Source organism: Paramormyrops kingsleyae, chromosome 20 (genome assembly GCF_048594095.1).
Source record: "Paramormyrops kingsleyae isolate MSU_618 chromosome 20, PKINGS_0.4, whole genome shotgun sequence".
Classification (NCBI taxonomy): Eukaryota; Metazoa; Chordata; class Actinopteri; order Osteoglossiformes; family Mormyridae; genus Paramormyrops; species Paramormyrops kingsleyae.
In genome coordinates, this window is record NC_132816.1 from 12,729,418 (window position 1) to 12,756,564 (window position 27,147).

At 50.2% G+C, this 27,147-nt stretch overlaps 1 protein-coding gene across 11 annotated transcripts in view; it reads right to left on the minus strand.

The window, feature by feature from the left end:
- Window positions 1-366: 366 nt before the first annotated feature.
- The window catches only part of zmiz1a (zinc finger, MIZ-type containing 1a), a 112,891-nt gene continuing 86,110 nt past the window's right edge, over window positions 367-27,147 (minus strand). For 7 of the 11 annotated variants that reach the window (XM_072703794.1, XM_072703797.1, XM_072703793.1 and 4 more), the window contains 18 exons: window positions 12,694-12,829; window positions 11,759-11,873; window positions 11,409-11,629; window positions 10,818-11,016; window positions 9,996-10,289; window positions 9,199-9,378; window positions 8,968-9,042; window positions 8,713-8,878; window positions 8,376-8,517; window positions 7,333-7,543; window positions 7,133-7,238; window positions 6,881-7,041; window positions 6,718-6,785; window positions 6,529-6,597; window positions 6,149-6,393; window positions 5,648-5,811; window positions 4,766-5,020; window positions 367-4,300 (listed from right to left, as the gene is read on the minus strand). In XM_072703794.1, the coding sequence (XP_072559895.1) occupies window positions 4,193-4,300; window positions 4,766-5,020; window positions 5,648-5,811; window positions 6,149-6,393; window positions 6,529-6,597; window positions 6,718-6,785; window positions 6,881-7,041; window positions 7,133-7,238; window positions 7,333-7,543; window positions 8,376-8,517; window positions 8,713-8,878; window positions 8,968-9,042; window positions 9,199-9,378; window positions 9,996-10,289; window positions 10,818-11,016; window positions 11,409-11,629; window positions 11,759-11,873; window positions 12,694-12,829 (2,915 nt within the window). In that variant the 3' untranslated portion in view covers window positions 367-4,192. Of the gene's footprint in view, window positions 4,301-4,765; window positions 5,021-5,647; window positions 5,812-6,148; window positions 6,394-6,528; window positions 6,598-6,717; window positions 6,786-6,880; window positions 7,042-7,132; window positions 7,239-7,332; window positions 7,544-8,375; window positions 8,518-8,712; window positions 8,879-8,967; window positions 9,043-9,198; window positions 9,379-9,995; window positions 10,290-10,817; window positions 11,017-11,408; window positions 11,630-11,758; window positions 11,874-12,693; window positions 12,830-20,856; window positions 20,930-24,346; window positions 24,969-24,993; window positions 25,715-27,147 lie in introns of those variants that run through there. The other 4 variants (XM_023808120.2, XM_023808119.2, XM_072703799.1 and 1 more) reach the window with 4 other exon arrangements.

Here is a 27,147-nt window from a genome sequence, read left to right on the forward strand (position 1 = left end):
CCAAAGTACATAGAAAGTGTTTTTAAATTACATTTTTATGAGTTATTTCAAAGTTACTTATTTCATAATTTAATGACAAAACCACTGTCGACCAGCCACCTCTGAACAGCATATTAAAACAGTATGCAGTAACAATGCCGATTCTGAATGAAACCAAAATACAATGGGTTCACCTCTGGTGCTCTAAAATTAAAATTGAAAAATTGCTTTAGTTTTTCAATGCTAGAGTGGCTTCTCAGCCCTACCTGCATAATTAACTACCCTTTAAATAAATGCTTTGTTAATTCACACATATGCCACCTGATAAGACCAATCATATCAAACATGAAATATAAAATATTTCTAAAAAACAACATGAAGGCCGTGTTGTACAGGTATCATCTGAATACATATTTATTAGATAAATATTAGGTTGTCACATCATCTAACTACATACAGTTCTGCAAGACTAAAAATCACAATTAGTTCATTTTCTTCTGACCAGTTTAGAATATGAAATGATTGTACATACAATGTACAAACATAAAGACAATGGTCACTTTTGCATGAATCACCTTAGATTGTACCTTTTATTATTATTTTTTTGTCCTTTTTCATCGGATCATGATATCAAAAATTGTACAAACTATGGATTTGGTTACAATCTTCTGGACCCCCCCCCAGGTCCCAGGTCCCCCCCCCCCACACTTTGCTTCCTTCCCCTCCATTTCCCAGTATTTTCTTCATTAATATTTTGTAGCACCTTAAAAATACATAGGTGATAGACTAATACACATAGGCTAATTATTATGTTGGTATAACAAAATTATTTTTTCCCCTCCCCAGCACGGCCAATTAGCCTCGTAAGAGAGGTCAGAATATGTTACATAAGGGAACAAATGCAGAGAATCCACAGACACTAACAAACAAGATTCATTTTCCATACTGAGTCACTTCTGATGGGGATGCAGACTTTTTAAAAATTCTGAATAAACAATGCACATTCCCGGGGAAAATGAATACAGTTCTGTTAACATGTCTCTATATACTCATTTACATACATATATACAAGCATCTCTCGGATTCTCCCTCCACGGCGTGGTCTTATCCTGTGGCTCAGCCCGGGGCCTTAGTGAGCAGACAATTCCTCCATTCACTCTTTTTATTCCACTTTATTTTTTATTTATTTTTAAAATTCGCTTTGCTTGCCCCAGAGAAACTTTCCTTGTAGGTGACTGCACAGCTGTGGTGCGCAGGGGTGCCCAATACATAGAACCGACCCTTACGTAAAATGTGAGCTGATGTAAATGTGCTTACTTAGACACAGAGAAAGGAAACAGTGTGGCAGTGCATGGTTAAAAAGACCGTTCATTTTTACCTTCCTTGGACATACAGTCATTGTTTTATTTAACGCTACTACCCAGTACCAATAAGCTAATCTAGATGTATTCCCCTATCCGGAACAACAGACGTTCCTAAGGCCTTAGAATTTATAAAATCATCACCTCTTCATTTTTAAATACAATGCTATACTGGGTTAAGCGAAACAAAAAAAAAAAGAGAAAGAAAAAAATAAAGATTACTAGCCTTACTTCTTATTACAAAAGAAAATATATAAAAATAATTTACAAAAAAAAAACAAAAACCATATTCGAAATGGGATACAAATTTCAAATGATCTTTAGCTTTTACAAAAGCTGTATATTCTGTAACAAAAATAAAAACAATATATAGATTTATTTAACGTAAGGCCGTGATACATTTTTCAAAATGCCACTTGTACATCTCAACAACTAACAGCAAATCGCATAGTTCTCACGGCTCCCTTCATTTTTCTGATATCCGTCGGCGAATGGCAATTATTCTGTTCAAGTCAGGCCACCGTTTTAATCCTCATCCGAATGCGAACACGGCCGCAATCGGAGGCAGAATGAACCGGTTTGTCCACACAGCCTTTGAAACCGAGGAAGAATTAAAGTGAATACTGCTATATAAAAATGTAAAATAAAAAAGGTACCCTCTTCTTTTCTATTTTGTTTGTTGTTTAGAACGGTCAGACCAGCCGAGTGGGGAAGTAACTCAGGAATTATGACAGAGCAGACTTCCACCTGCATATTCCAGGTCATTCTATGAACTGTACTGAGAAATTAAATATGCGGACAAGATGAAAAGAACGAGAAGACCTACAAAATGTGAAAGACATTTCATTGGTTCTGTCATTTATATAAGAAACCTCGTATTCAGGACGGGAGTGGCGGTGATGAGGCGGGGGTGGGGGAGTTGAAGACTAATAATGACAAACAATGGACAACCGATTGTGAAAAGGATTAATATCATCTAGGACAATACTAAAATATTCACAAAGATATTTACAATAGCTTTTTTTAAAAAATAATACATTTGCATACTAAACAGCGGTTTTCTGTTAAAATAAAAATGAAAAAAAAAAAAGATGGGGAGAATGTCACGTTTCTGACGCTGCTTCCAGAAGTCAAGACAGTAAAAAATATATATATATATATATATATCTACACAGAAATGTCAGGGGCTACCGTATACTCATGCCTCGACAGCAGTGATAAATTATTTCTTTTTCTAGGGCTTCGGAGCAAGGAGAGCAGTCCTCCTGCTCCTCCCAAACTTTGGTGATATAAAGCGATTTCCCAATGATTATTAACCGTTACATATTTGCAGCACTGCAAAACAAGAGCGATTAAATAATAAAAAAAAGAATAACAATAAAATAAACTGGACGATACATTGTGAATATGACGAAGGTAATCCCTTTCAGAGGGAAATTAGTGTTACATGAAAACAAATTAAGAAATAAAACAATAAGACGAAAGCCGCAGTTGATAAAAACGCACTCTTAGCTTGGGATATCACGAAACGAGGGCAAATTGGCACGCATGCACTTCTTATATCACTTACTGTACATAATTCATCAAGGATTGAAACGGACGTCACACAGTGGGTTAGGCTAGCGACGCGGGGCCATGCGGGACGGGGAAGCACGGAGACGCCGGAAGGAGGGGTGAGCTAGGGGTGCGCGACAGTGACTGGCACAGAGCTAGCAGTGCAGTAATAACCCCTCTACAGCTACCGTCTCTTTATCATCACTCCGTTCTTCCTCCTTAATGTGCAGTAAGCTCTCCTGGCAGGTAAGATAGGGGGTTTGTTCGCTATGTAACAGTCTTGTACAAAAAAAGCTGCGTTACTCCGAATATAAATGCCCGTTTCTATGTGTGAGAGCAGCCCCACAGTTCATCTCCTGCGTCACCCTCAAGCCTCTCCCCACCGCTGGAGATTAAACGCGTCCCACTCCGCTCTCCCTAACAGCCTAGCCTGACCCCTGGGCTGTAGTTACTCTTTTCCCATTTAGTGTGGTGAAGATGGTATCGCACGATACAAAATAGGAAACAAATAAAAAAAAAAAACAACACACATAAAAATCCTCAGAAAGAATGCTCTCCCCCCCATATCTGCATCAAGATGGAAATGTGTTTTCAAGCTTATTGAAACTTCCAAACACGGACGACGTTTGCTTTACGTTGGGAACCCAGCAAAAGATGTAGTCAGATAGTAGGGGGCCAACCGCACCCTGCGGATCGTATCGGAAGTGTTCTTCCCTTTTGAGATGTTTTTTTTTCCTCCTTTTCATTTTTGTCTTTTTTTTTTCAACGTTACAGTTTTTTAGAATATTTTGTGCTTTGAACTGGTGGTTAGTGGACATCAGTGCTATTATCTGTTTGGGAGAGGAAAACGAAATAAAATATAATTAAATATAAAACAACAGGAAGCCACGGATTCAAAGTCGTAGGAATATCAGCATTCGAAGGGGATACGGACACTGGCCGATATGGGCAGTTTTTTTTTTTTTTTTCCTTTTTCATTTCTTTTTAAATGGAAATAAAATAATAAAAAAATGCTACAACATTTTTTTTCTATTGTTCACACAGAATGCTGTGTGAGGTAAAAATGAACATAATATAGCTGCAGAGTCTGTAATGTTCGAGGGTATCACTTCAAGGCAGACGACAGGACAGTCACATCTGCGCGTTTACAAGAACAACTCTCAGTCAATCTGGGCGGGAGATGCGGATGTTTACAAGAGGAAGAAGAGTAAAGGAGTGCATCTTTGTGTCTGTCAAGTACTGAGTAGCCCACTGGGCCTGGCTCGGGCCAGTCTAGATAGCACGGACGCGGGGCGGCCTCAGTTGTTTTCGAAGAGGGACAGAAGGTCATCGTTGCTATTGCTCGGGAGGTCTGGTGGATCCAAGTAGGACAGCAACTCGTCCGGGTTCGCAAGCTCAGGGAGGAGCTGTGGGACAGGAGAGGGACACGGTCAGAGGCGAGAAGATGAGACAGTGTCTTATTTTTTTTTCATTTTTTTTTTCTTGACTCAGATCGAGGAATGAAAGAGAGAAGAGAAGCTGTTAGGGCCAAGCACATTTAAAGCTCGAGTCCTGGCATCTGGCCTGTGCCAGCAGTCGCATGCAAAACGGCGCCACCGTGATTCACTACCCTGAGCCCGGATGTCTGCATGGCTACCGTTAGAAAGGCAAGATAAAGAGTCATGACGCAGCTCTCCCGCACGGGCTCTCTTTAATGCCGGCACTAGGCTCCAGGGAGCGCGTCTTGGGTGGCTAGAAGCTCACAGCTTGCAGCTAGTGCTTGTGCGTGACTCTGTGCAGACGGCGTGACTGCAATGACAAAAGCGGTATAGCGTGCTGGACTAGAGGCTCCTGTCTATCGCAGGCCTAGCGGGGGCACAGCGCACACTTACATCCAGGGAGGGCTCCGGCATATCAGGCGCTACTGAGCCTCCTGCCTGACCCTCTAAGGCAGAGGAAGGGGTAAAGGTCAGGTCGCCGTGCGGATGGCTGTTAGCACCGGGCTGCGGTGGCGGGGGCTGGCGCGGGGGCTGGGGAGCGCCACTGTGATGTAATGGCTGCCCTGATTGGCTGCTGGGGTGAGGAGGCGCGTGCAAGCCCTGCTGCATGGAGCTATGGGACTGATCAGTGCTGACAGGATGAGGCATCTGCGGAGGAGGAGAAGCGGGAGAAGAGAGAGAGTGAGGGCCCGGCGGGAGGGTGGGGGATTCCCAGAAGGCAGGTCAAGAGGTACCGTGAGAAAAACAGCAAAACAACAAAATAAAAACGAGACCCACACAGCTACCAAAACCAGACCCAAGGTGACCTTGCTGCGCCAAGGGTGAGCCCCGGCAGAGCCCCCTCCTATCAAAGCCCCCTCCCAAAAACCTGACTGGCAGCACATGGGTGCTAAGTGGCACCCATTAGCTGCCATCAGCCTCGATACCCTACGAGTCACAAAGAGGCTCCATTCATCCCACGATCCACTCCAAGGATCACACACACGAATGAGTCTGCTTAGGAGCCGAATTTTAACGGGCTATTGGCAGATTGCTTTGGTTGCCCAAAGAGGATCTCTACAAATAAGGCTTAGGACGAGAGATGTCACTGGTACAGGAGAAGCTGGGAGGCTTCTCCAAGAGCCAGATTCTGGGGTGGGGTGTTATGATTGTTCATCCTCCCTAAATGGTCTTCATGAATATAACACGGTACAAGAGACCTGCCAACCTGGAAACATTTAGTATAGCTGACGAGTAGCTCATTGTGGGTGGGTTGGGGAATTGGGGGTTACTCACGGCGTCCGGCATGCCGTGGCTGAGGGGCTTGTCAGGGTTCATAAGGCCGCCGGGCATGTCGGGCGGGTGGGAAAGCTGGGGCCCGTGCATGAAGTCGTTCATGGAGGTGCCCCCAGGGTTTCCGTGGGGGAAGTCGAAATTACCGTGTCCCTGGTAACTGTTTCCTACCGGTGCAAACAAAAAAAACCAACAAACAATAAAATAAATTGAAAACGACCGTGATGAACACACACTGAGAAAGCAGATCAATATTCATTATCCTGCAGTATAGACAGACAGACAGACAGATCCTTTTTTGTCATTGCTTATAAACATACAACAAAATTCAGTTTGAAACAAACCATTGAACTTAGCGGTTTAAATTGGCATAAATTAGAAATAAACTCCAACTCAGGTCTCCAGAAGTGAAGGAAAATGAAAAGGTTAAACAAAATCAGAGCGTGGCACCTTAATAGTCATCTTTAGTGCCATTAATAAACCCAGTCGGTCACCGGCAGTTACCTTGGTTTCCATAATCACTGTTGTGCCCCCCAGGTGGAGGGGGTAACGATGGGTATGGGGAGGGGCCCGGACCAAGCTGGGCTATCATCTCCATTACGTTTGGCAGGATCATCTGGCTGGGACTCATGGTCTTAAATCTCTTTGCCAGTGGGCCGTCGGGGTCTTCCTTGATGTGCATGTCCGACTTGATCGCCACCGGCCTCCAGCTACACGTTGGGTCAATGGTGACTTCCTCAAACTCCGAGCTGATCGATGCAGGGAAAGAGCATATGGTATTCATATGGTGAAGTATTACTGCACATGGCGATGTGAGCAAGATGTAAGCATTCATTAAAAGCTGTGATTAGCTGGAAGCACGACCTTCTCAGGAGGAGACTCACTTTTGGATGGCGTTCAGGATGCCCCACATGTACTGATCGACTTCCAGACCCTCCAACAACGCTGTTTTACTAGGGCGGAGCAAAAATGCATGTGAGACGATGGAGGAACAGAGACTTTCTGATGATACGGGAAGCTTCGTCCATGCACTAGCAGAGCTTAGCTACACTCTGTTAACGCCACATACTTACTTGCATACCGGACACCGCCATGTTCCCCGTTCACAGTTCAGCTGCAGGTATGACTCCAGATCGAAGCACTGTTAACAACACAGCATGGCATAAATGAACGCAAAAGGTAATGTACCCAAAGAGACCCAAGCAATGGCGCCCTCTTGTGGTGGGGAGGACTTACCTGTACATGTTTACAATCATGGCCCCGTGCTGGGAGCTGGATCCGCCGGAAGGTAATGGGGCATTTGAGGGACACTTTAATGGCAGTCTGCTCCACACCGTCTTCCCCGTTAAGCGTGGCGTTCCCAGAGGAGGCTGCCACACTGCTGAAGTTCCTCTTGACTAGAGGAAAGGAGAGAGCAGATAGGCTTCAGGGTAGGAGTGGGTGGGGCAGGGAGGAAGAGGTGAGGAGGAGGAGTGGGGAAGGCATTACCTTTGGTGATACAGTGCTCTGCGGGCAAGAGCCTCTTCTTCAGCAGACCCTGGAGGACGGAGCGGACGGACGGCCGATGGACCAGCTGAAGGACGAAGAGGTGCGACTGTGGCGGGGGGGGGAGCACAGAGATGCCTCAGTCACCTTGCAGTACAGATACTGCACCTCTGCACACAGCCTGCAGGAGGCGCCATACTCACGCAGCAACAGGCCGTGACAGTGATCTGGATGGTGTTCCTCCCTGGCTGGCACACGTGCTTCAGGTGCAGGGGCTTGTGGGAGGTCTTGTTGTCACCCCTCTCGATGGTGAGTGGCGTGGCGTTGACGCTGACCTGCACGGATGCTGGCCAGTTGGTGTTCATCTGCCGGTCTTCGTGGTGGTAGCACTTGAACTGAAGCTCCAGGTCTGACCTAGGGTGCACCCCAGAGAGTCAGTCAAGCTGGGGTCTTACCCTGCCCCATCCCGACTGTTCTGTACCCTGGAGAATATCCGGCGTTATTGACGGGACAATGCTGCCGATACCATCGGTGATTCTTGTCATGACATCTCATCCACACTAATCTCTAATGACTAAGGTACCTAGCAGGCTAAGCCACCCTATTAATATGTAAATGCTTATCAGGAGGGATGACACCTCAGATCTGACAGTCATTACAAAAGAGCTTTCCAACTAGTGTCAAACGCGTGCAGCCATCTTCCATCTGTTGCCTATTGTGTCACATTACTGTACCTGTGACTAAGTACTTAGCGAGTACATCTATACTTGTCCTCGCTAAAGAAAAGGACCAGCAGGCTGAAGGATTCTCAGTACAGGGCTTCAAGACCTGGGCTAGACGGGCCTTAACTCCAAACGGTGCCAGAACAGCAGCGTACCTTGATGTGCCTCTGGATCGGTCCACATGTACCGATGACTAAAATATTTTGCACCCCTGCCTGAATGTGTGAAAACAAAAATATTCAAAGATGATGTTTTGTGGATGTTCTCTGGACGTACACTACTGGCCCATGAAGGGGTCAGCGCACATTGTGGTTCATGCAGGAGTCAGAGTACTCTGGGGCTCATGTGGGAGTCAGGGCACGCTGTGAGTTGCATAATAATCAGATCACTCTGTGGCTTACCTATGAGTCAAAGCATGCTTGCGGCTCACGTAGGAATCCGGACACGCTGGGGTTCACGAAGGAGTTAGAACATGATACAGCTCACAAAAGAGCCAGGCTGTATATGAAAGCGGCAGGACTAACCTCCACATGAGCGTCTGATGCACCGAAGGACGTAGGTGAAACACGTGGTTGCTCACAGCCAAGTTGTGCTCCAGTCGGAAGGGCTCCAGCACCACCCCGTCTCTCACCGGGAAGGTCAGCCGCAGCTCCTCGTTGGGGTTGGCTGGGACGGGAGGGACAGAGAGAGCGTGAGAAGCCCCCTTTGGCATCTGCGGTGCAAGGAAGTAGATTCTCTACCCACAATGACAAACGGCCTGTAGCTCTTTTTTTGAAGCCACTATGCCCCTTGTGAGGAGGTGTCAGTAGTCTAGGGTTAGGGTGAAGAAGGACTTGCACACTGGTCTGAGGGAGCACTCACTGGGTGGGGGCAGGGCCGTGATGTTCGGCTTGATTTCCGGCGGGAACGGCGGCTTGGCGTCCTGGCTGGGCGACAGGTACGGAGGGATGCTGCTGCCGGGTGTCATGGGGGGCGTGGGGTTCCCCGGCACCGGCGAGTGGGGGTAGTTTCCCACTGGTCGTGGCGGCTGCGGGCGAGTGACAGCGCGGGTTAGCCGCTGTGGCCGGCGCGCGCGACAGAAGCACGGGAATGAGGAGTGACTGGAGAAGCACGTACCCCGTTCAGATTGCCCTGGTTGTAGGGATACCCACTTCCAGAGAAGTTGTTGCTCTGACCATTGAATGGCTCTTGCTGGAAGAGAAAAACGCCATAATAAATGTTACATTAGCTTTATGCTAGCGTTATGTTAGCATTGCATAGGACATCACTGCTGTTAATGGTAGTAAGACGTCTTACTGATTTTTTAATTCCCGATAATTGACAATGGATGGTGTTGGTTGTGCTTGCCTTATAATACTGGTTCATGCCCACGCTCGGAGGGTACTGTCCTGAGCTCTGCTGCCCTTGCATCCTCTGTCCGGGGTAGTTGGGTGACGGCAGCGGCCTGGGGGCGTTGGGAGCAGGGTACTGGCCTTGCTGGTTGGGGAACTGGCTGTTTGGTCCGTACTGCTGTCCCCCATAATTAGGCTAATGGAAAGAGATGGGACAGCTCAGCGCTCTATCGTACGCAAACGCATAACTGAGCATCCATTATGCAATTTCATCTGTAATCGTCTAATAAAAACCCATCCCGCTAACATGCAGAAGAAAAGGCAATGTAATACAGACACAAACAAAACCAAAGCCCATTAAACCACGGATCAGCGCTTGGGTACCAACTATTCGTGCGGGCTGTTCAACTAATGAGAACCAAAAAAAAAGGGTCGGTTAAACCGATCAGTGGGTGTTTCTCAATACCGAGAACACAAAGATCATACTTGTGGTCTTGGCAAGATCGGTCTTGCTAACTTGCCTTCCAAGAACGAACTTGAGGCGCAATGAATAATGGGATTGGTCTCGTTCAGCGGGGATGCAATCGACATATCCTTGATATTTGGGGCGGGGCAACAACAACATTTTTACCGTCCTCTGTACTTCTGTTCCTTCGGCAATGGAAGATGACATAAAACGGGTACGCGAGAGCACAAGTGCGGACACATGTTGAGAAACACGCAGTGATTGGAAGTACCCAGTAACCCCGCTCATTAGGACCCAGGCATAGCTGGCCTGGCGACTGCCTTCCTCACCGCAGTAAGCGTACTGACCTCCCCAGTATAGGACCTCTTCATGCTCTGCATGGGCATGGACTGTGGCCGGGGGCCCGGGTAGCCCTGTTGCGGCATGCGCTGACCGTGGCTCCCGAAGGGGCTCATGCCCGAGGCCCCCCGCGGCTGGTTCATGCTCATGGGGGCACCGCTCATGTTGGGGCCGCTCATGCTGGCCCCCATGCCGGCCGGGTTCATGTTCCCGGGCATGGAGGGTGGCCCACGTGGACCCGGCTGGTTCATGAACTGATTGTTGTAGGCTTGAGTGGGTCCCATCTGGAAAGAGGAACACATCTGTAAGAGAGAAGGAACGAGCCCAATTAGAACGTGTGTCTGTGATGAAAAAGTAGCTACAGGACACCGTTTATTACTGTTATTATGGTACGCCACAGCAGGTCATTCTGTAAGTTAAAGTAGCTAACATATGTCTGAATGTGTTTGAAACAGGGGCGGGGCCACACAGATGTTGGTGCCAGCTGAATGCAGATTGGCTCTTGGAGTGCCCCCTCTGCTTTCACTCACCGATTGGCAACCTATCATTGGCTAATGATAAGGTTTGATCCTTCTGTATGAATTACAGCCCATCTTATGCTCCCCACCTTAAAAGAAAACCTAGAATCGCCTCCGGTTTAAAAGGCTAAGGGTTTCGCAGCCTAATGAGTAGCTTAGAAAATGTATTACTGAAATACTAAGGAAGAGAATTTTCAACTAAAGTATGTTGGACATGATAATAACAACATACATTTAGCTGATTTGGCCTTGGTAATTAAGCTACAAAAATGAAACACCAGGAGGCCAGCTGAGGAAACAACCGGATCTTACCGGTCCATACTGGTTCATGTCCTTGTTCTGGGTCTCCTGCAGGGCAGCAACAGTGGCCGTGGCGGTAGCTGTTGCCGTGGCGGCGGCGGCAGCCACAGCAGCGGCAGCGGCGGCGGCGGCGGGCTGGGTGAAGTCGGCAGGCGTGCGGGAGTGAGGGGTTATGCCCATACCCCCGGGGGGGTTTGGACCTCCCGGGTAACTGTAAAACACGAGGCGAATACGGCCGCCCGATTACCTGACGTTTTATGGGATTAAGCAACAGCAACATACAACAAAAAGACTCAGTTTGTTAAAGTTCCAAGTCTTTTCATGCATTTTAAATGTTTATTCTACAGTAAACAATACTGAAATTTGTATTTTTAAAATTACACCAAGGTCTCACTCTGAGGTCTGGTATCACCCTAATCGAAATGTACATTTACAAACCTTCTATTATGCTTAAAGGGATTAAATACAATCCTTAAATACACAAATTATAATGAGCGGTGTTCCCTTCACAGTAAGCTCTCTGTAGTTACTCCAGAGCCTCCGCTGAAGCCACGGTCCACAAGGCCCATTAGCCTGAGTGTGCGGGAGTGTGCACCTTCTCACCTGCCACCAAACCCCCCACCGCTGCCGGGGTAGCCGGGACGCCCGTACACGCCTTGCTGCATGTAAGGCTGGCTGGGGCCCCCTTTGGCCGGGAATTGCTGCTGCTGGCCAGCGAACTGGGGCGAGTTGATGCCTGGGTTGTTCCCGGACATGCTGGACGCCATGGGGTTGCCTCCAGGATTCATGGGGTTGCTGGCGTTCGCCATCGGGTTGCCCAGTACCTGTTTCGGGTTCCGGGCGATCGCAGCGTGAGGTGTTTAATGATCCGCGGCGCACGGCTGTCTGCTCAGCGTCCCGCCAAGACAACCGCGTTATAACTGGTGTCGACGGGGCGGCGGCGTCCGTCTCACCTGGCTCTGCGACGTGTTGGTCACACCCCAAACCGTAGTCACCACCGATAACGAGCCGGGCGGCTGGTTGCTGTTTTGTTGCCAAGGAACGGAATCATAAGGGAAGGAGCCATCACTGTGGAATGAGAATGAAGCACTGCTTCAGCGCGCCGGCGTCTCTGAGCTGCCCTTATGCACACGCCGCGTCACCAGGATGCCTGCTAGCCAGCCGTCTGTCACCCAGGCGGCCGGCGTTTCCGCTCAGAACATGCACACCTAACATCGAGATGCTGCACGTGCGTCTCTGTTCCGGTCTGGGTCTCGCAGTCCGTCGCCCCCGAGGGGCTGCTACAGACAGGCCCGACACAAGAGCACATCGCAGCCGTCCTGCTCCAGCTCTTCACACTTTTGGGTCGCGGGTGACCTACACGCGGCTAAATGTTCCGCTGCTAACAGAGGGTGTCTGAAAAACTGGGTCCATGCTTACTCTATTTATCATCAGTTCTGTGCTTACTAATCACAGGAAGGACAGCAGTCCTTTACTGCATCGTGTTTTACTTACTAAAATCCATGAAAATGCATTTTCCTGATTTTTGCTTATTCAAAACACTTTTTTCTGATCTTTAATACAAAAGACAACCCGAATAAACACAGTTTTTAATGCTCATTTTAATATATTTAATATAAAAGAAAAAAGGTCTCCATCACCTGTATTTCACAGAACTGCATATATCCTGCAGTCTGTTGATTCCTGTCATTTACTGGCTAATATGTTTTTAGTCTAATTAATGTACCTGCATAGCCATATTGAGGACCTATATATCAGACGGTAAAATGAGAGAATGTGAACTGTACAGGTGTGGTATCCATTTCCCTTCTGCTGTATTTTGCAAGACATACATGGCACTCATAGGCGTGTACGGAGGCGTGCTCTGTTCGGGGGGGGGGGCACTGACCCGTGTGAGAGGCCGGGCTTCATGGAGGTCATGGGTGGCTGCATGGGCAACTTCCCTGGGGGGTCGCTGGGCCGGTTCTTCTGGTGACGCAGTAGGAGGAGGCGACCAAGCTCCTCACACCAGGATGACAGGAGGGCTAGGGGGTACAGGCAGAGAGAGAGAGAGAGGGAGAGAGAGGGAGAAAAGGAGGGAGGGAGAGAGATAGAGGGACAGGGAGAGGAAGGCAAGGAGGGAGAAGAGAGAGGGGGAAGGGGGAGGAAGAGAGAGGGGGAAGGGGGAGGAAGAGAGAGAAGGAGAGAGAGAGAGACATGCCGGTGAGCTCCATCGACCAGGGACGCGGATAAACGAAAGCTAGCTTGAGGTCAGAGCAGGCCTCCCATTGCACCACACCCCAGGGTCAGAGTAGGCCTCCCATTGCACCACACCCCAGGGCCTATCGAATCCATTTTTAGCGACACTGTTTACAAAACGCAAAGACACTGTGCTCCGTGTTTCCACTTGTTAAGGAAAAAACTAGGGAAAAGATTATTAACATGGAAAACCAACCCTAAACCCATAAAACGAGAAACGGTAAAAGATATCTTAATTTTTCCTATCTCACAATCGTTTATTTCATTTCATTCTCTTCCGGCTCTGATTTACTTTTATATGCTCTTTGTCCGCATATAACGTAGATAATATGAACACTATTCGTAATACCGCAGGCACACAGTAAGCAGCACGAAACAGTGCACATGTCATTTTTATCCTGGCCACACGGGGGTGCTCTCGCCCTGATCATCTCCTTAGCGTGCAGCTAGATTAGGCGCCTGCCAGGAAGCATAAGATCAAATCATACGCTTCTCATCTGCAGTGCATCCTTAGCATCTTGCCAGATACAAAAGACTGCATTTCCTCTTCTCTAAGGTGGGGAGGGGAACGTCGACACGGGAAATGTGACGGGTGAAGCGAACCATGCACCGAAACAGCGCTTTCTCTCTCTCTCTGTCTCTCTCTCTCCCAGCAACCCACCACCGGCCAAAATCACAGTTGGCAGAAAACATTCGGTGTGAGAAATGGGAGCTCACCAGCGCAGCTTCTCTCATGGCCGTGGGCCGGCCAGGTACTTTGGAGCTTGGAGCAAAAAATTACCTGATGGGGGGGGGGGGGGGGGTGTACACAAGCAAAAGGGACATATCGAACAATAACGCATAGCTCCGCCCACATTCTCCAGGCTAGACCTCGTGGCAAAGGGTTGGATGCCATAGCGGCCCCTCAGAGCACATATCTAAGTACCAACCAGAGAGGGAATTAAAAACGGAATGAGTGGATCATTCAACGTGCCCCCCCCCCACAGCAAGCCCTTTAACGCCCACATTTAGGGGGTATTAGAGACAGAAAAACAGCAAGAGTAGCTGTGCACTATTCATCAGCCAAGAGATAATACCCACCCGGAGACAAACGTGTGTGGTGCAAACCACGCCCCCCCCCCCCCCCCCGAGCCCCCCCAGCCCATCCATTTGAACACCAAGCACATGAGCCAGAGTCTATGTGTAAAGATTAGGAGGGGAATACAAAAGACGCGTACAGATGGTGCCAGAAATCCCTCCGCGCCTCCTGGTCCCCTCCTCCCCGGCTCGGATCACCACAATGAGCAGCTGGGTCGCTCCGCTCCTTCTAGGCAGGTGTCAGAAGACGGTCACACTACTGACTGTCCGGGTATCGATCAGTTCAGCTCCCGGCGTGGATCGAGGGGTCACCGGGCACGGGCTCTAAGGAACAACAGAGTCACGCGTCCAGCTCTCTGTCTCACGGGACACGGCACAACTCAGAACGAGCGGGAAGCGGCCCACGTGAGTACAAAGCGATGGGGCCGGCCCGCCTGTAATCCGCCCTCAATAGCGGCCCTCGCATGCGCGGATGCGCAGGCCTCACGTGTCGGCAGCATTCCAGCACAGGCCCTGGGTCTGAGAGACCCGTCGTCACGGCGATAAACGGCGGTAAATCGGAACAGCGGACTGCGGGCAATCCGGTGCCGGGGGATGCCGCAGGGCATGAGAAATGCGTAATGCGGTGCGGGACGAGAGTAAGGACCGCACGCGCCGCACCACGCCCGACCCGTGGACTTACGCAACCAGGCTAATTGGGGTAATTAAGCAGCTGCAAATAGCCGAAGTTGCTAAACGCAAGCAAAGTGGTGACTGGCTCCTGTGCCAAACGGCGAGCCGGCGGGGGGGGGGGGGGCGGTATCATTACTTAAATGGGAGTCATTCCACCCTGCCATTAGCAACAGCTCAGCCCCCGCCCCACACAATTCACTCTGGCTGAGGAGAGTCACGTTAAAGAGCAGGGAGGTTCACGTGGGCTCTGGCACAGCAGTATGCAAAACAGAGGGACGCAGGGGCCCAGGGACCTCAACCCCCCCAGTCACCCTCCCTGCAGCTCCCCCACTCCACACCTCCCCCCTAGGACAGCCAGGGGGAACACAAAAGGATTTAAGGCACCCCCCACAGGCACAGCCAGGACCCCATAAACTCATCTGTTTCTGCTTCGAGTCGGACACTGAAACCTGAGAGCAAATCAGAACCTGGGGGCCCGATCTGAGCTTCACGGCGCACGGTGGCCCGGCCCACATGCAGCCGGGCCGGGGCCGGTGTCTCGGTGGTGAACTGCAGAGAGCAGTGAGATGCCGGGGGAGAGTGGGTGGCTCGATGGCCCTTTTCTGGCCCTGGGTTTTTCCTCCTATCATAATACCCTTGGGACACATGATAAATTAGGCCTGCTTGCTTCTTGACAGTTATCCAATTTTCCTTTCGCTGAAGTCTTTCGCCCTTCTAAGGAGACACACAGGAACAGTTTCATCCCGGCGTTACCACCCCAAACCACACACACACACAGACACACACACAGGCACACACACACACACACACACACACACACACACACACACACACACAGGCACTCACAAGGCACTGGCACACACGGGCACAGACAGGCACGTACAGACAGCCACACAGTTCCTGCTTCAGACCCGGAAAGAGCAAAGACTACCTAGTAAATGAAAGCTACTCTTCTGTAGCCGATCCCTTGTTTTTTTGGGTACAAATCCTGCAAGGACACCCCCTGATCCCACGTCCACCGGGTGTGCGGGCCCAGCTGTGTCCTGGCCTTGGCACGGGGTGCGGGGGGAGTCCAAGGAAGCCGGCAGGGCAGGTAAAGCCAACGCCAAGGCCTCCAGTGTGCAGCCCCCCCCCCCCAACCCAGCAGACACCTGCTCCTCCATCCACCGGGGGGCACCGGCCTGCCGCCTGGCACTCTCTGCCGCGGCCAACTGTGGCTCGTCATGTCGGAGCCGGAGCAGCCTGGCAAGGCACCCACATGCCGCCCGCTGCCAGACGCGGAGCTGCCAGGCGCCAGAAGGGGGGTGGGCGCTGCTGGCGGTCCAGACCGCGCCACGCTGATGAGCCCAGGATCCACGGACCCGATGCTTGCAGCCAAGCGACAAGCAGATCAATAAAATACAACTGATTACTGGTCCTTAAGTCAGAAAAACAAAAGCCTTTACTCAAACACCTAGACAAGCAGCTAATGAAATAAATCTGAGTGTGCATGCGTTTGCTGCAAAAGCCCAGTAGGGGGCAGGCTATTCTACATAAGCTAAGTTAGCCTAGCATAGAGGTGGAGCCAGCTATGGCATGAGTGGAACACAAAGGGTGGGGTGGGGGGATGAGCGGGGGAGCGTCTGGTGGAGCTGGCAGCCGTTTGGGGATCCCGGTGACCCCCAGCTCCCCCCCCCCCCCCCCTCCCCACTTGTGTTTCTAAGGGAGCCTCTTCACTGCACTGCCAGCTGGGACCCTCAGCAGCCGCCTTTTTTTGTTGTTTTTTTTTGTGTGGCCTGTGAATGTGTGGCCCTCCTGCTGGTGGAAGTAAATTCCCAAAGAAAGGGCCGGGGGGAGCCCCATCGCCCTGGTTACCGGAATCACCTTAAAAGCCGTGCAAAGTATTCCCGTCTGATCCCCTTAGCGGACTCCCCACGCTAAGCTGGCCTGACTCCTTGGCCCCGCCTCACTCCTTCCCCCACCCTCATGGCTACTTTTGGGATGAGATGCTCACCCCAGCACTGCTTGTGAGGCCCCAGTAACCCCTCAACGTCGACTCAGGACATAAAGGTCCAACTCTTGGGTCTCGCCATGTACCTGAGATGCAGCATCTACCAGAGTGTGTCCCCGACTGAACGGATGCCGAGGACCTTCCCGTTTTGCGGCACTTGACAACTTTGCGATAATCCGTCAACCTTTTCCATCGCACGATCCACATTACAAGGAAAACGAGACACGCCCATCGTTTGGAAATGCACCGCTTACACGGTCTGCACCCAGGGTAAAGGCTAGCTAAGAACATCCCTGCTCTGTCGAGCGGCCTCTGACTGCAGTAGCTGAACAGAGTGGCTTTATCAGTCACGTTGACGTACATGATTTACTTGCTTAAATCACAGAGGAGCCTGCACGTGTTCCGGCCGTGGATCAGAGCCTCACTTTGTGTTCCAGTCACATGAGGGCCTGCTTTAGTCACGTGACAGGCCGGGCGCTCTCCACTCCGGCAGCGTGAGACCGTAACAACAAATAAAGAGCGCTTGCCAAACTGGGCAGCGAAGTCCATGCCAAAAGCGAGTAGCCGCATTCCCTCCATCCCTTCCAGAAAAGAAAAAAAAAACACAAAAAGGCCCTCTAAGAAAACCGCACCAGACCGGAAATCTGATAGACCCGAGACAACCAGAGAGTTCAAAAATATCTCATCTTCCCACATGGTTTGGTTCATCTGTCGAAACTAGCGACCAGACTGACTAGTACTCGCCGTTGAAAGTGCTGCACAAAACACTGTGCTGAAAACAATAAAAACCAAAAACAAGTAGCAGCGTGTTCTTCTGTAATGGCCTGATGTAATTACAGCCTTATATCCTATTACGTGATGTTACGCAACATATGGTGTAATGTCAATTAGAAGCACATGCACATAACCCTATCAGACAGACGTCTCCCGTGGCCAGCGGACATGGCCGCTTGCTTAAAGTGAGTGCTGTGCATCGTGCAGATAATTATTTAAAAATCCGGCAAATGGAGGCAGGCCTGTCCTCTCCGTGTACTCTGGCAGGTGAGCACCTTTACGCTGCGGACCGCAGGCATTACCCCCGCCTTAGGAGCTAGGTAAACCAGGGTGTGTCTGCCAGGAGGGGGGTTATACGGCAGCTCGAAAGACACGGCGCCCAGGCCCTGATTGCTTTATTACCTCCAGGAGTCATGTGACGCATTGTTTGTTTAAGGGCCCTTCCACTGAGAGCAAATTCACTGATACAGTGAGCAGAGCCTCCCTGTCCAGCCCTGATAAAGTCTCTCCTCCCCCCCCCATTCCCTCCGTCCCTCCAGAAAGCCGCGACTGGCACTGGAACCGTGTCAATGAGTACTTAAACCCGTCGACGCACAGAGAGGCACACAGACTCGCTGGCTGGCTTTCACGGGCCATTCCCTAACTGGCCCGGCTTAAACGCCTCCCTCCCCCGCCAGCCACATGGCCACGGAGCTTTGCCATTTTTTCTCCCCCCTGTCCCGCGACGTCCGATCCCTGCCAATGAGGTACCAGTGCAGCCACGAGCATATGTGACTCGGGGACGCGGGCCGGGAGGTGCCCGACGCGGGGATCGGACTTTCTGGGCCGCCGATCCGGCAGACAATGTCCTTTTGTCGTCGTCTGAGCGCCAGAGACGGAGCGAACTTCAGTGTTTCTCTTGAAAATCTGACGTAACGGCTGGCATCTGCCAGGCCCAGGGAGGTATAACTCATAAGAACCAGTTCACCACAGTACTTGTGATTAACCGCACTTAGTTTAGAGGGCAGGGCCCTGGATTATTAAGCACAATCTGCTTCATGCAAAAAGGGATTCTGGCGACTGCATTTTCCTGCATGTCTGAGCAAAAACCGGCATTCTCTTTTCAAATAAACACAAGTGATTCCTTATTTAGTTCAAACATGATATGGTTCTTCTTAAAATAAGATGCAAGAAGCTTGCGATAAATTACATGAAAACAGATTAAAATAATACTTAGGACGATAAACTAATAATGCAATATATCTGTAAACTGGTCATTAATCAGACACAAAACTGTAATTGTACAAAAAATGTGGTGGATGGAAACACAGAAGAAGAGCAGAGTTGTGAGCCTTTCTATGGAGCCATCTCCATACCAACAGCCAATCAAAAGAAGTAGGCCAGGGCAGTGACCAATAATCGCACCAGGCGCGTAAACAGTACAAAAGTCCGCACGCCATTCCTGGAGAACACACACGTACAAATCCAATGCACTGCCTGTCCCTTGTCCCTGCACCAATTAATTCCTTAGAAATCAGTCAAAAAATCCCCCTAACCTACATTTAATCTTCAATCTGGTAATGTGTGTGCTTCCTTGTAAAGAGCAAAGCTGATTTAGTGACTGACCCAACCAGAATCCCACATCTTAACTCAGCGGGGCGTGCTTTAGGTCCAGATGGCACAGATACTACTCCTTGAGAGTCACAATCACAGAGCCCCGACAAGATGAGCTGTCTGCAGGACTCGTCTCGCAACAACAACTGCTGCGTCCTACCGCAACCCGCCCTGAAGGGGGCGCATTAAAATACTCTAAAACTATCTCCCCCGTATAATTACGTGATGATCTAGTGGTCCATGGAGTGGGGGGCTAGCTCATCATGCGATATTTTTTTTCAACAATGCTCTAGAGGGGGGGGGGGGGGGGAAACACTTGGCGTCAGAAGCAGAGTTCAGTAGAGCTCTCCGCATTATTTTTGGAAGTGGCATCTCGAACATCCCCCGGGGCCCTGCATGTACGCTGCTGACGGCAGATTATCCAAGCCACCGTGCGCAGGAAAGCGGCCGCTCTGCCTCCTCCCCCCCGATTGTTTCCCCGAGCAACAGGCTGCCGCCAACAAAGGGAGCGGCGCAAGTCCATGCCTGTAACGACGGTGACTAATTAAGGGCGAGCCGGACACAATGAGGGCATTCGGGCCGCACAGGCGGCGCCAGGACCCAAGCGACCCGAGAGCCGGGCGGCGCTGGCGTGGGGAGAGGCCCTTGGCGGAGCACGCTCCGTAAGGTGTGCAGAGAGTCGGTGGAGACAGTTACCGAAGTCATGCAGAGTTTATATGATGCGTATAGCCAGTGATGTAGTGAGGAATTCTGGGCCTTCTGACAAAATGTCACCATGGGCTCCTTGCCATTATATAGTTTTATAATTCAAGGGCCCTTGTAAAGTGCTGCCCCCCCCTGAATCTGCCAGGGTATTGATGCCCCCTATTGCACCCACAACACACTATTCTGCTGGATGGTAATTTCATATGGCTGCTTACGGGCTGGAGCTCTGCCGACCATTCAGTCATAATGGACCCAGACAGACATGTATGATGTGCAGAGGAGAATTGTGGCCTCTCGACTCACCCACCAATATGCAAAGATCTCATGTATACAGAATAAAATGTATTATTTTCTATACATGACTTGTGCGCCTCAGCAGGTCAGAGCTCTGTGTCCATGAACGGAAGGTCGTCGGTTCGATTGCAGGGCTGACAGACTGATGCCACCCTTGGGCCCCTGAGTAAGAGCCATAACCCCCCCCCCCCCCAGGGGTGCTGCGTGCTGGCTTACCCTGTGCTGTGACCCCCAAGCTTGCTCTCACCTTTAAATGTGTCTGAGTGTCTCATGGAGAGTAAGACAGGGTAAGTGAAAAAAAGAATTTCCCCATGGGGATTAATAAAGTATCACTATTCTATTGTACCTCATTAAAAGTGTGAGAATATAATGGCAATGTTTGGCTATGATAACAAGGGGAAAAGGCTGTACATCTCAACAAGCATGCGTCTACGAAACGGCAACAGACAACCAGTCAGCAGCCAATGGGATACACCTGTGGCCCCGCCCTCATGCCAATCCAAACCCAAATACAACAAATAAACAGCCAGATAAAGGAATGGATGAACTGGGAGAGAAAGAAATAAGCAGGCACAGTCAAAGCAGCTTGACTGCGCAACCCACAGGGCGGACGCAGGCGATGGGGGGGAGTGAGGATGGGGGTGGAGGAAGCAGTGCTTCGCCGCTGTACTTCACAAGCCGCACGACAGCAGAACATTTAAGGAGTACCTGAGTCACTCTGACACCTCCTGCAGGTGATGGTTTCTGTAGGGTTCAAATTCAACATTTTACTGGGGCAGAAACAGCATGCTGGAGATCAGTCTGTACACCACAGAAGGAATGAGAGAGCTTTAGGGCGGGGGTGGGAGTGGGGGAGGGACGTGATAGACTGGGGGCGGCAGGCACTCCGCCTGGGGAGGTGGGGGGGCAGGCAAAGCGAGCCTCTAACAAACCCCCGTTTACTGGAATATTCGTCAGACCTTCACGTGAACCTTGCCGATTTCCAGGGTAAAACAACAATGTTCCGATGCTTCCTCTTTGATGGATTTGATATCATCTGGCATTGAGGTGCTTCACTTGTGGGCTGCCATACCACATATAGGCATGACCCAGCTAAAAGACACCCACACTGATATGACTCCAATAACGAAGCCACAGATTTGTTGGGAAGTCCGTTTGGGAAGCAGCAGTTATTCAAATTCCTCTACTGATATGCCCAACCTGTTAGCAATGTGGCGACGGGGTATTCGTGCCGGAACGAGGCTTCGTACAGACTAAATGACCAGTTGACAGTGTGATGGAACAGTGAATGGCAGAGACCTAGAGGAGACAGGAGGCATGTAAGTAAAGTCAAGGACAGCAGTGTCCCTGAGAGGGGGTGCCAGAGGGGACGCTGATGTCTCTCACTGCCCATACATACCATCCCGGCATCTACATCCCTTAGGAAACCAGTTTGCAGGCAAACTCAGATCAAGGGCCGGATCTCACTTCCCCTCCCCCAACTCATCTATGAACAATCCTCAACACACAATATACAGTGCTGTGCAAAAGTCTTATACAGGAAGAGAAAATGTTTAAGGCTATTTACCTGGCTAGCAAGTGTACATTTACTCAGAAGAAAAGCTGAATTTAAAATTAGAACATATGCAAATTAACAGTAACACAATAAAAACTAAAGAATTTCTTCAGTTCTCCAAAAAAGTTACTGACTTCTTGAACAGCTAGACAAACTTCTTCTCAAGGGCACCTCAGCCATTCCATGTGTTCCTTAAATTTTACCACCAGCTCAACTAATAAATTAAATAATTCAATGAGGTACTGATTAGTCTAATAAGGTGGTTTAGTGATCAAGTCAAAAAATACACATGTATTGAAATGGTAACTGCAAATATTGTGGTGAAGGACTTGAAATAACTAAGCTGACACACTTTGACAGACATATCATAGTTTTACACCAACAAGAAGATGAAGCATCATTTTCTTTGGCTGCTTAAGATCTGTGCACAGTACTGTACTTTACTGAACCGCAATCGCCTCAAAACAAACATGTCATTAGGACTGCGAGTAGGCCATGTGTATGCTTGTGCATGGCCGTGTAACTCACGTCAGACTATGCAGGACAGGAATGGACAGGAACACGACAGTGACAGTGACAGACACACGCACTGACATGCGGTTACTGACAACAGACTGTACGCAACACAGACAAGCCCTTATTAAGCACAAAGCCAAACTGCACCAAAGTAAACAAATGCTCCCTGGTCAACTCTTGTATCTGAATGTGCATTAAGGCATTACAAGTCTCATAATTCCTGAATGTAACAAGATCCCAATTGGGATTCAAACCCACCACCTTCAAAGGCATATGTAAAAGTCCTTAAAGACTAAACCTCACTGCTTAATGCGTCACAATACCAGTTAACCAGCCTTGGAAGGCGGCCACATGAATATTTGATCAGGTCAGCATTTCAGGGAACACCGGCGTTTCTAGCATCGGCAAATGGCCAGTGGGGGAATTCACAGCACGAAAGAGACCCATCGATTGACGTCTGACTGCACGCCGGCCATCCGTGAGGCCGCGGCCTTCGTTAATAGACCTCACCGACATCTTGCCATGCTCAACAGAGATGAACAACCGAAAACAAGAACGAGGTGGAGAGAGAGGGAAAAAAAAGGAGCAAACGATTCAGGCAAGGGGAAGATGCGGCATGGAACCCAGTTGCTTTCTCGCCTAATTCCTGTCTGGGGAAGACTGTGAGCATCGCAGTAACGACCCACATTAAATGGACTCGTATTCCCTCATTAATATACCCGAAAGCCCTCTGAGGCTCCGTGGAGACACCAGCTGCGCCTCTTTCCAGGCTGGTTCACGACTCGCCGGGATGCTGGAAACAAGTACAGAGCCTGTTCTGTCCCGGCACCGAAGGAATGAATGGGTGGTACAAGACGGCACTGCTGCACTAAGGCGACTGACTGAGGGTGAAATAAATAAATAAGGGGAGGCATGAATGCCTTGGCGTGTCGATGACAGTCTGTACAAAACAACGGGGGAGTGAGAATGAGGGGGGCACAAAGGCATACAGGAATGGCGGCGGCAGCAAGATGCACACCGTCGGGGCGCGGGAGACGAGCGTTTGCTAGGAATATCCCTGAAAAACACCCGCCTTTCACAGAGAGTCACACACAGAGAAAATTAATCCTTGGGGGGGGGGCGCAAACGAGGTCATGGCAAGGGGGTTCGGAGGAGTTCTGGCCAGACTGAGGGAGAGCGCAAGGTCCAGGGGAATTCTGGGAAATAAGGGCTAGAGATGACAGGCTCAACCAACACGTCTCTCTTTCGGTCTTATTTCTACACTTCCTTTGGACAAAGAGTAATCGTCAGGGCTCCTGTGGTTCTGGAGGCCGTACGCACCCGAGCCGCACCAAGACGGCCGGGCCTGAACTCGCTGCAATGGACTGGTGAGTGTGCCGGTAATTGGCGCACACCCAGTGCAGAGGCCAAGCACCAGAAGCGGATCAGTGCCAGCAAATCACCGCTCCGTGCTTTTAAATAAACATTCGGCCGTGCTTAAACAAATCTGACCTCACATCAGACTGCCGGACACAGAAGTGGAGAACATGGTTCTATATCCAGAAACGAAACAAGTCATGGGGATCTAGTGGATTTCTCCCACTGGATCTACACCTCAGCCACTCCTCACCCCCCACCTCCAATGAGGTCTGTCTTTGCAGAATCGCCTGGCCGGGAGTATGGGACCACCTGGCCCCGTCTCCACCATCAAACTACCGAAAGCCTTGCAAGAGATACAACTTCAAGTAGGTCAGCCCATCTGCGGGAGATGATGGGAGGCGGCGTGACCCTTCCCCGGCGGGCAGCAACTGGGTCAGGCGTCAGCGGTTATGGGTCTACCGGAGAGGTTCCGGCCCAAACTTTGCCACTCCTTGTAGTTAAGAGCTAAATGGGGGATGCAGGCCGCTCCACCCAAACTCCAAACCTCCAGGCAGCATACTCACACCCCACCGAACGCGGATTTCCCTTCATCCCCGTTCTCAGATGCTGACTACCCCCCTTAGATGTGTCTCTTCACTGCGGCGCGGAGACCACCCCCGCCTCCGTCACGCGCGCTTGCTCACGCACGCACGCACACACGCACGCACGCAGAGACACGCACACACACGCGCTGGCGTGCCTGCTTGTGCGCCCCTCTGCCAGACTTACCCGCGAGCAGCCCGGCGACGCCTCGGCCTGTCTTATTCTCCTCTCTTCATCGCACAGAAAAGGGCTCATGTGTCTGGAAACACTTCTTAGCTACGATCTGCCACAGCTGAACAAAGGCATACAGGCCGGCCTTAATCTCGGCACTATGGAGCCAGTAGCTATTTTCAAGCTTTCTGTTTCTCTCTCTCCCAGCCTCCCTCTTCCCTCACTCTCAGAGCACTCGCTCAGTCCCTCTCTCTCTCTCTCTCTCTCTCTCTCTCCCTCCCTGCCTGCCTGTCCAGCAGCTGCACAATACGCATCAATTATTCATTGCCAGTCTCCCGGTTTCACAGGCAAAAGCAATCACAGATGGAGTCGCCACTAATGGGCTCCTGGCGGCTCCTTTGCACTCAGATTACGACGGCGAGGGCTCCAGAGACAATGGGCCGAGGCGGCGTGAGGTTAAGCTTTTTTCGGGAAAACTTCACGTGCAGGCAGAGAGGCAGCAGACGGTGAGGGGAGCAGCTTTCGGAGCGGCGGCGGTGGCGGCCCGCAACGGGACAGGAAGCGGCGTTTCCCGTACAGTTTAAGGGTTAAAAACAAGAGAGAGGGAGAGAGGAAGAGAGAAGGGGGGAGAGAGAGAGAGAAGCACATGCTCGCGGCCTCACCTGGGATACAGGCAGCTGTTATTGACGTATCCTCCCTTTCCTGTCTAGCTCTCCATCGCTCCTTCCCCCGACACGCACGCCACACTCCAGCAGTCCCGGCCACTTTGCCGGGAGGGAGCAGAGACACAGGCAGCTCCCATTTCAAACTTGCAAAGGGGGTGGTGCTTAGACTGCCAGACACACTGTATCTTGGCTTTGCTCCAGAGTTGTGGGGTGTGGAGCGGGGGTGGTGGTATAGCTGAGAGGGGGGGAGGGCTCCAACAATTAATTTAAGGCTACATTTGTCACAAGAGGATGCCACAAGTGGCCCCGGAGGTCCCCCCTGCGGGTGCGTCCACACAGTGGCCACTGGACGCCTTTTTCCGGGGACTAAATTCGTCAGATGGGTTCTGCTAATTAAGGGCTCGAGAGGAGGATGGTTGATGTCGGGGGCGAATGGGGCTGGAACCGGTGTCGATGTCGGGGGGTGGGGTGGTTAGAGGACAACGCCTGTCAAGCAGTTAGGGCTGACGTGTAATTATACGCGGACAAAGCACAAACTGTGAAAACAACAGCTAGTCCAGACTGACAACATAACGTGTTAATTCTGGGGTAGATTAAGGACGCGCGCATTTACAATTAATGACCGTTGACAAAACAGCGAACCAGCAGCGCTGGAGAAGACTCACTGAAGAGTGCAAAGTGAATCTACTGAAATAAAAAGAAAAACTAAAAAACATGAGCTAAAAGAACTAGCTATTTTACAATAATCAACTACAAATAATATATATACACTGTCACATAAACAGGTAAACATACAATACATCTAGCTGAAGGGCACAGAAGAAAGTGAAAAATGAAGGAGGGGATCAAGGTGGAACAGAGAGAAACAGAAAGCAGAGTTGATCAGGGTCAGCAGAAGTAAGGGTGACGTCCCAAGCCTCATAGCAGAACGTCCTACTCGTCGTCAAGGAGACACAGAGCTCCAGCGTGTGACACTCTCTGTAGAGTAACGCCGCATGTCAGCGATCTCTTACTGCAGTACTAAGGGGTGAGCCCTACTTCCTGCTCCTGGTGACCGCAAGTGAGACAGAGTAAGTACCTAGTTAGTCTCAACCGGTCAGTCACTTCCCCATTGCAGAAGAACTGTTTACTTCTGTAACTCTGCATTCCATCAAAACCGAATAAGACTGTGTTGTAATAATTATGCAAAGCGACCAGATACAGGACTTTGAGAGTCTGTATGGTCAGCAATTATGCTGAGGATGTGAAGGTCTGATATAAACTAAACGTTCGGGAAACATGGAGGAATTGTGGGCCAGCTCTCAGCTACGCATTTTGATAGGCTTCCAGACAGGGAGCTACAGAAGATGCTTTCAAATAAGGGAAAAAGCAATAACCTAACCACATAACTACTCGGAAAAATGTATCAATAACAAAAACAACAATAATTAGCGCTAATTAACATAGCAGAATATAGATAGATAGATAAGAACGCACTGAAATGCAGTTTCGAATCAGTCTGAAATGATTCGCATTTAAGGCTAACTAATAAACCACTGGAGTGCTTTACCGAGTAGTTATTATTAATAATCCCGTGAGCACACTGTAAGAGGGGCTGCCGGCATAATAACAGGGATTTTTCTTTCCCTGCAAACTGACAGGATATCATGTGGGCACACAGAAATACCACGGCATGTAGGAACAGCATGGCGCTCGGCCTGTACGCGGAAGCGAGCGAGGGGACACAGGAGCAACGTGACAGGCAGAGCCTCATTCAGGATTCCTCGGAATTGGCCCCCGTGTCAGTTACGGCACATGTTATCCCTTGCCCTTGGGCCCGGTGCAGGAAGTCACTCGTCACGGATGACAGATCGTTACGTTCACATGTTGAGCATCGAGGCCGTCCGACCTGGATCCAGTCGGAATCTTACCCGGCTGACAGCATTCCTATGCAGAGCAGGGGGGACACGGACACCTCGGCACCTATGGACTCCCGCCCATCACTCCCACTTCCTGTTTAAGCTGTGCTCGTTATGACACAATGAGGCGGCAGGAAATTGGCCGAGAAGAAGTCAACATGCCACAAGACTTGAGATAAAATGTCAGGAAGGGATTTTTCCACACATTTCCTAGCTGTTAAAAATTATTGAGAAAAATTACCCTTGATACTTG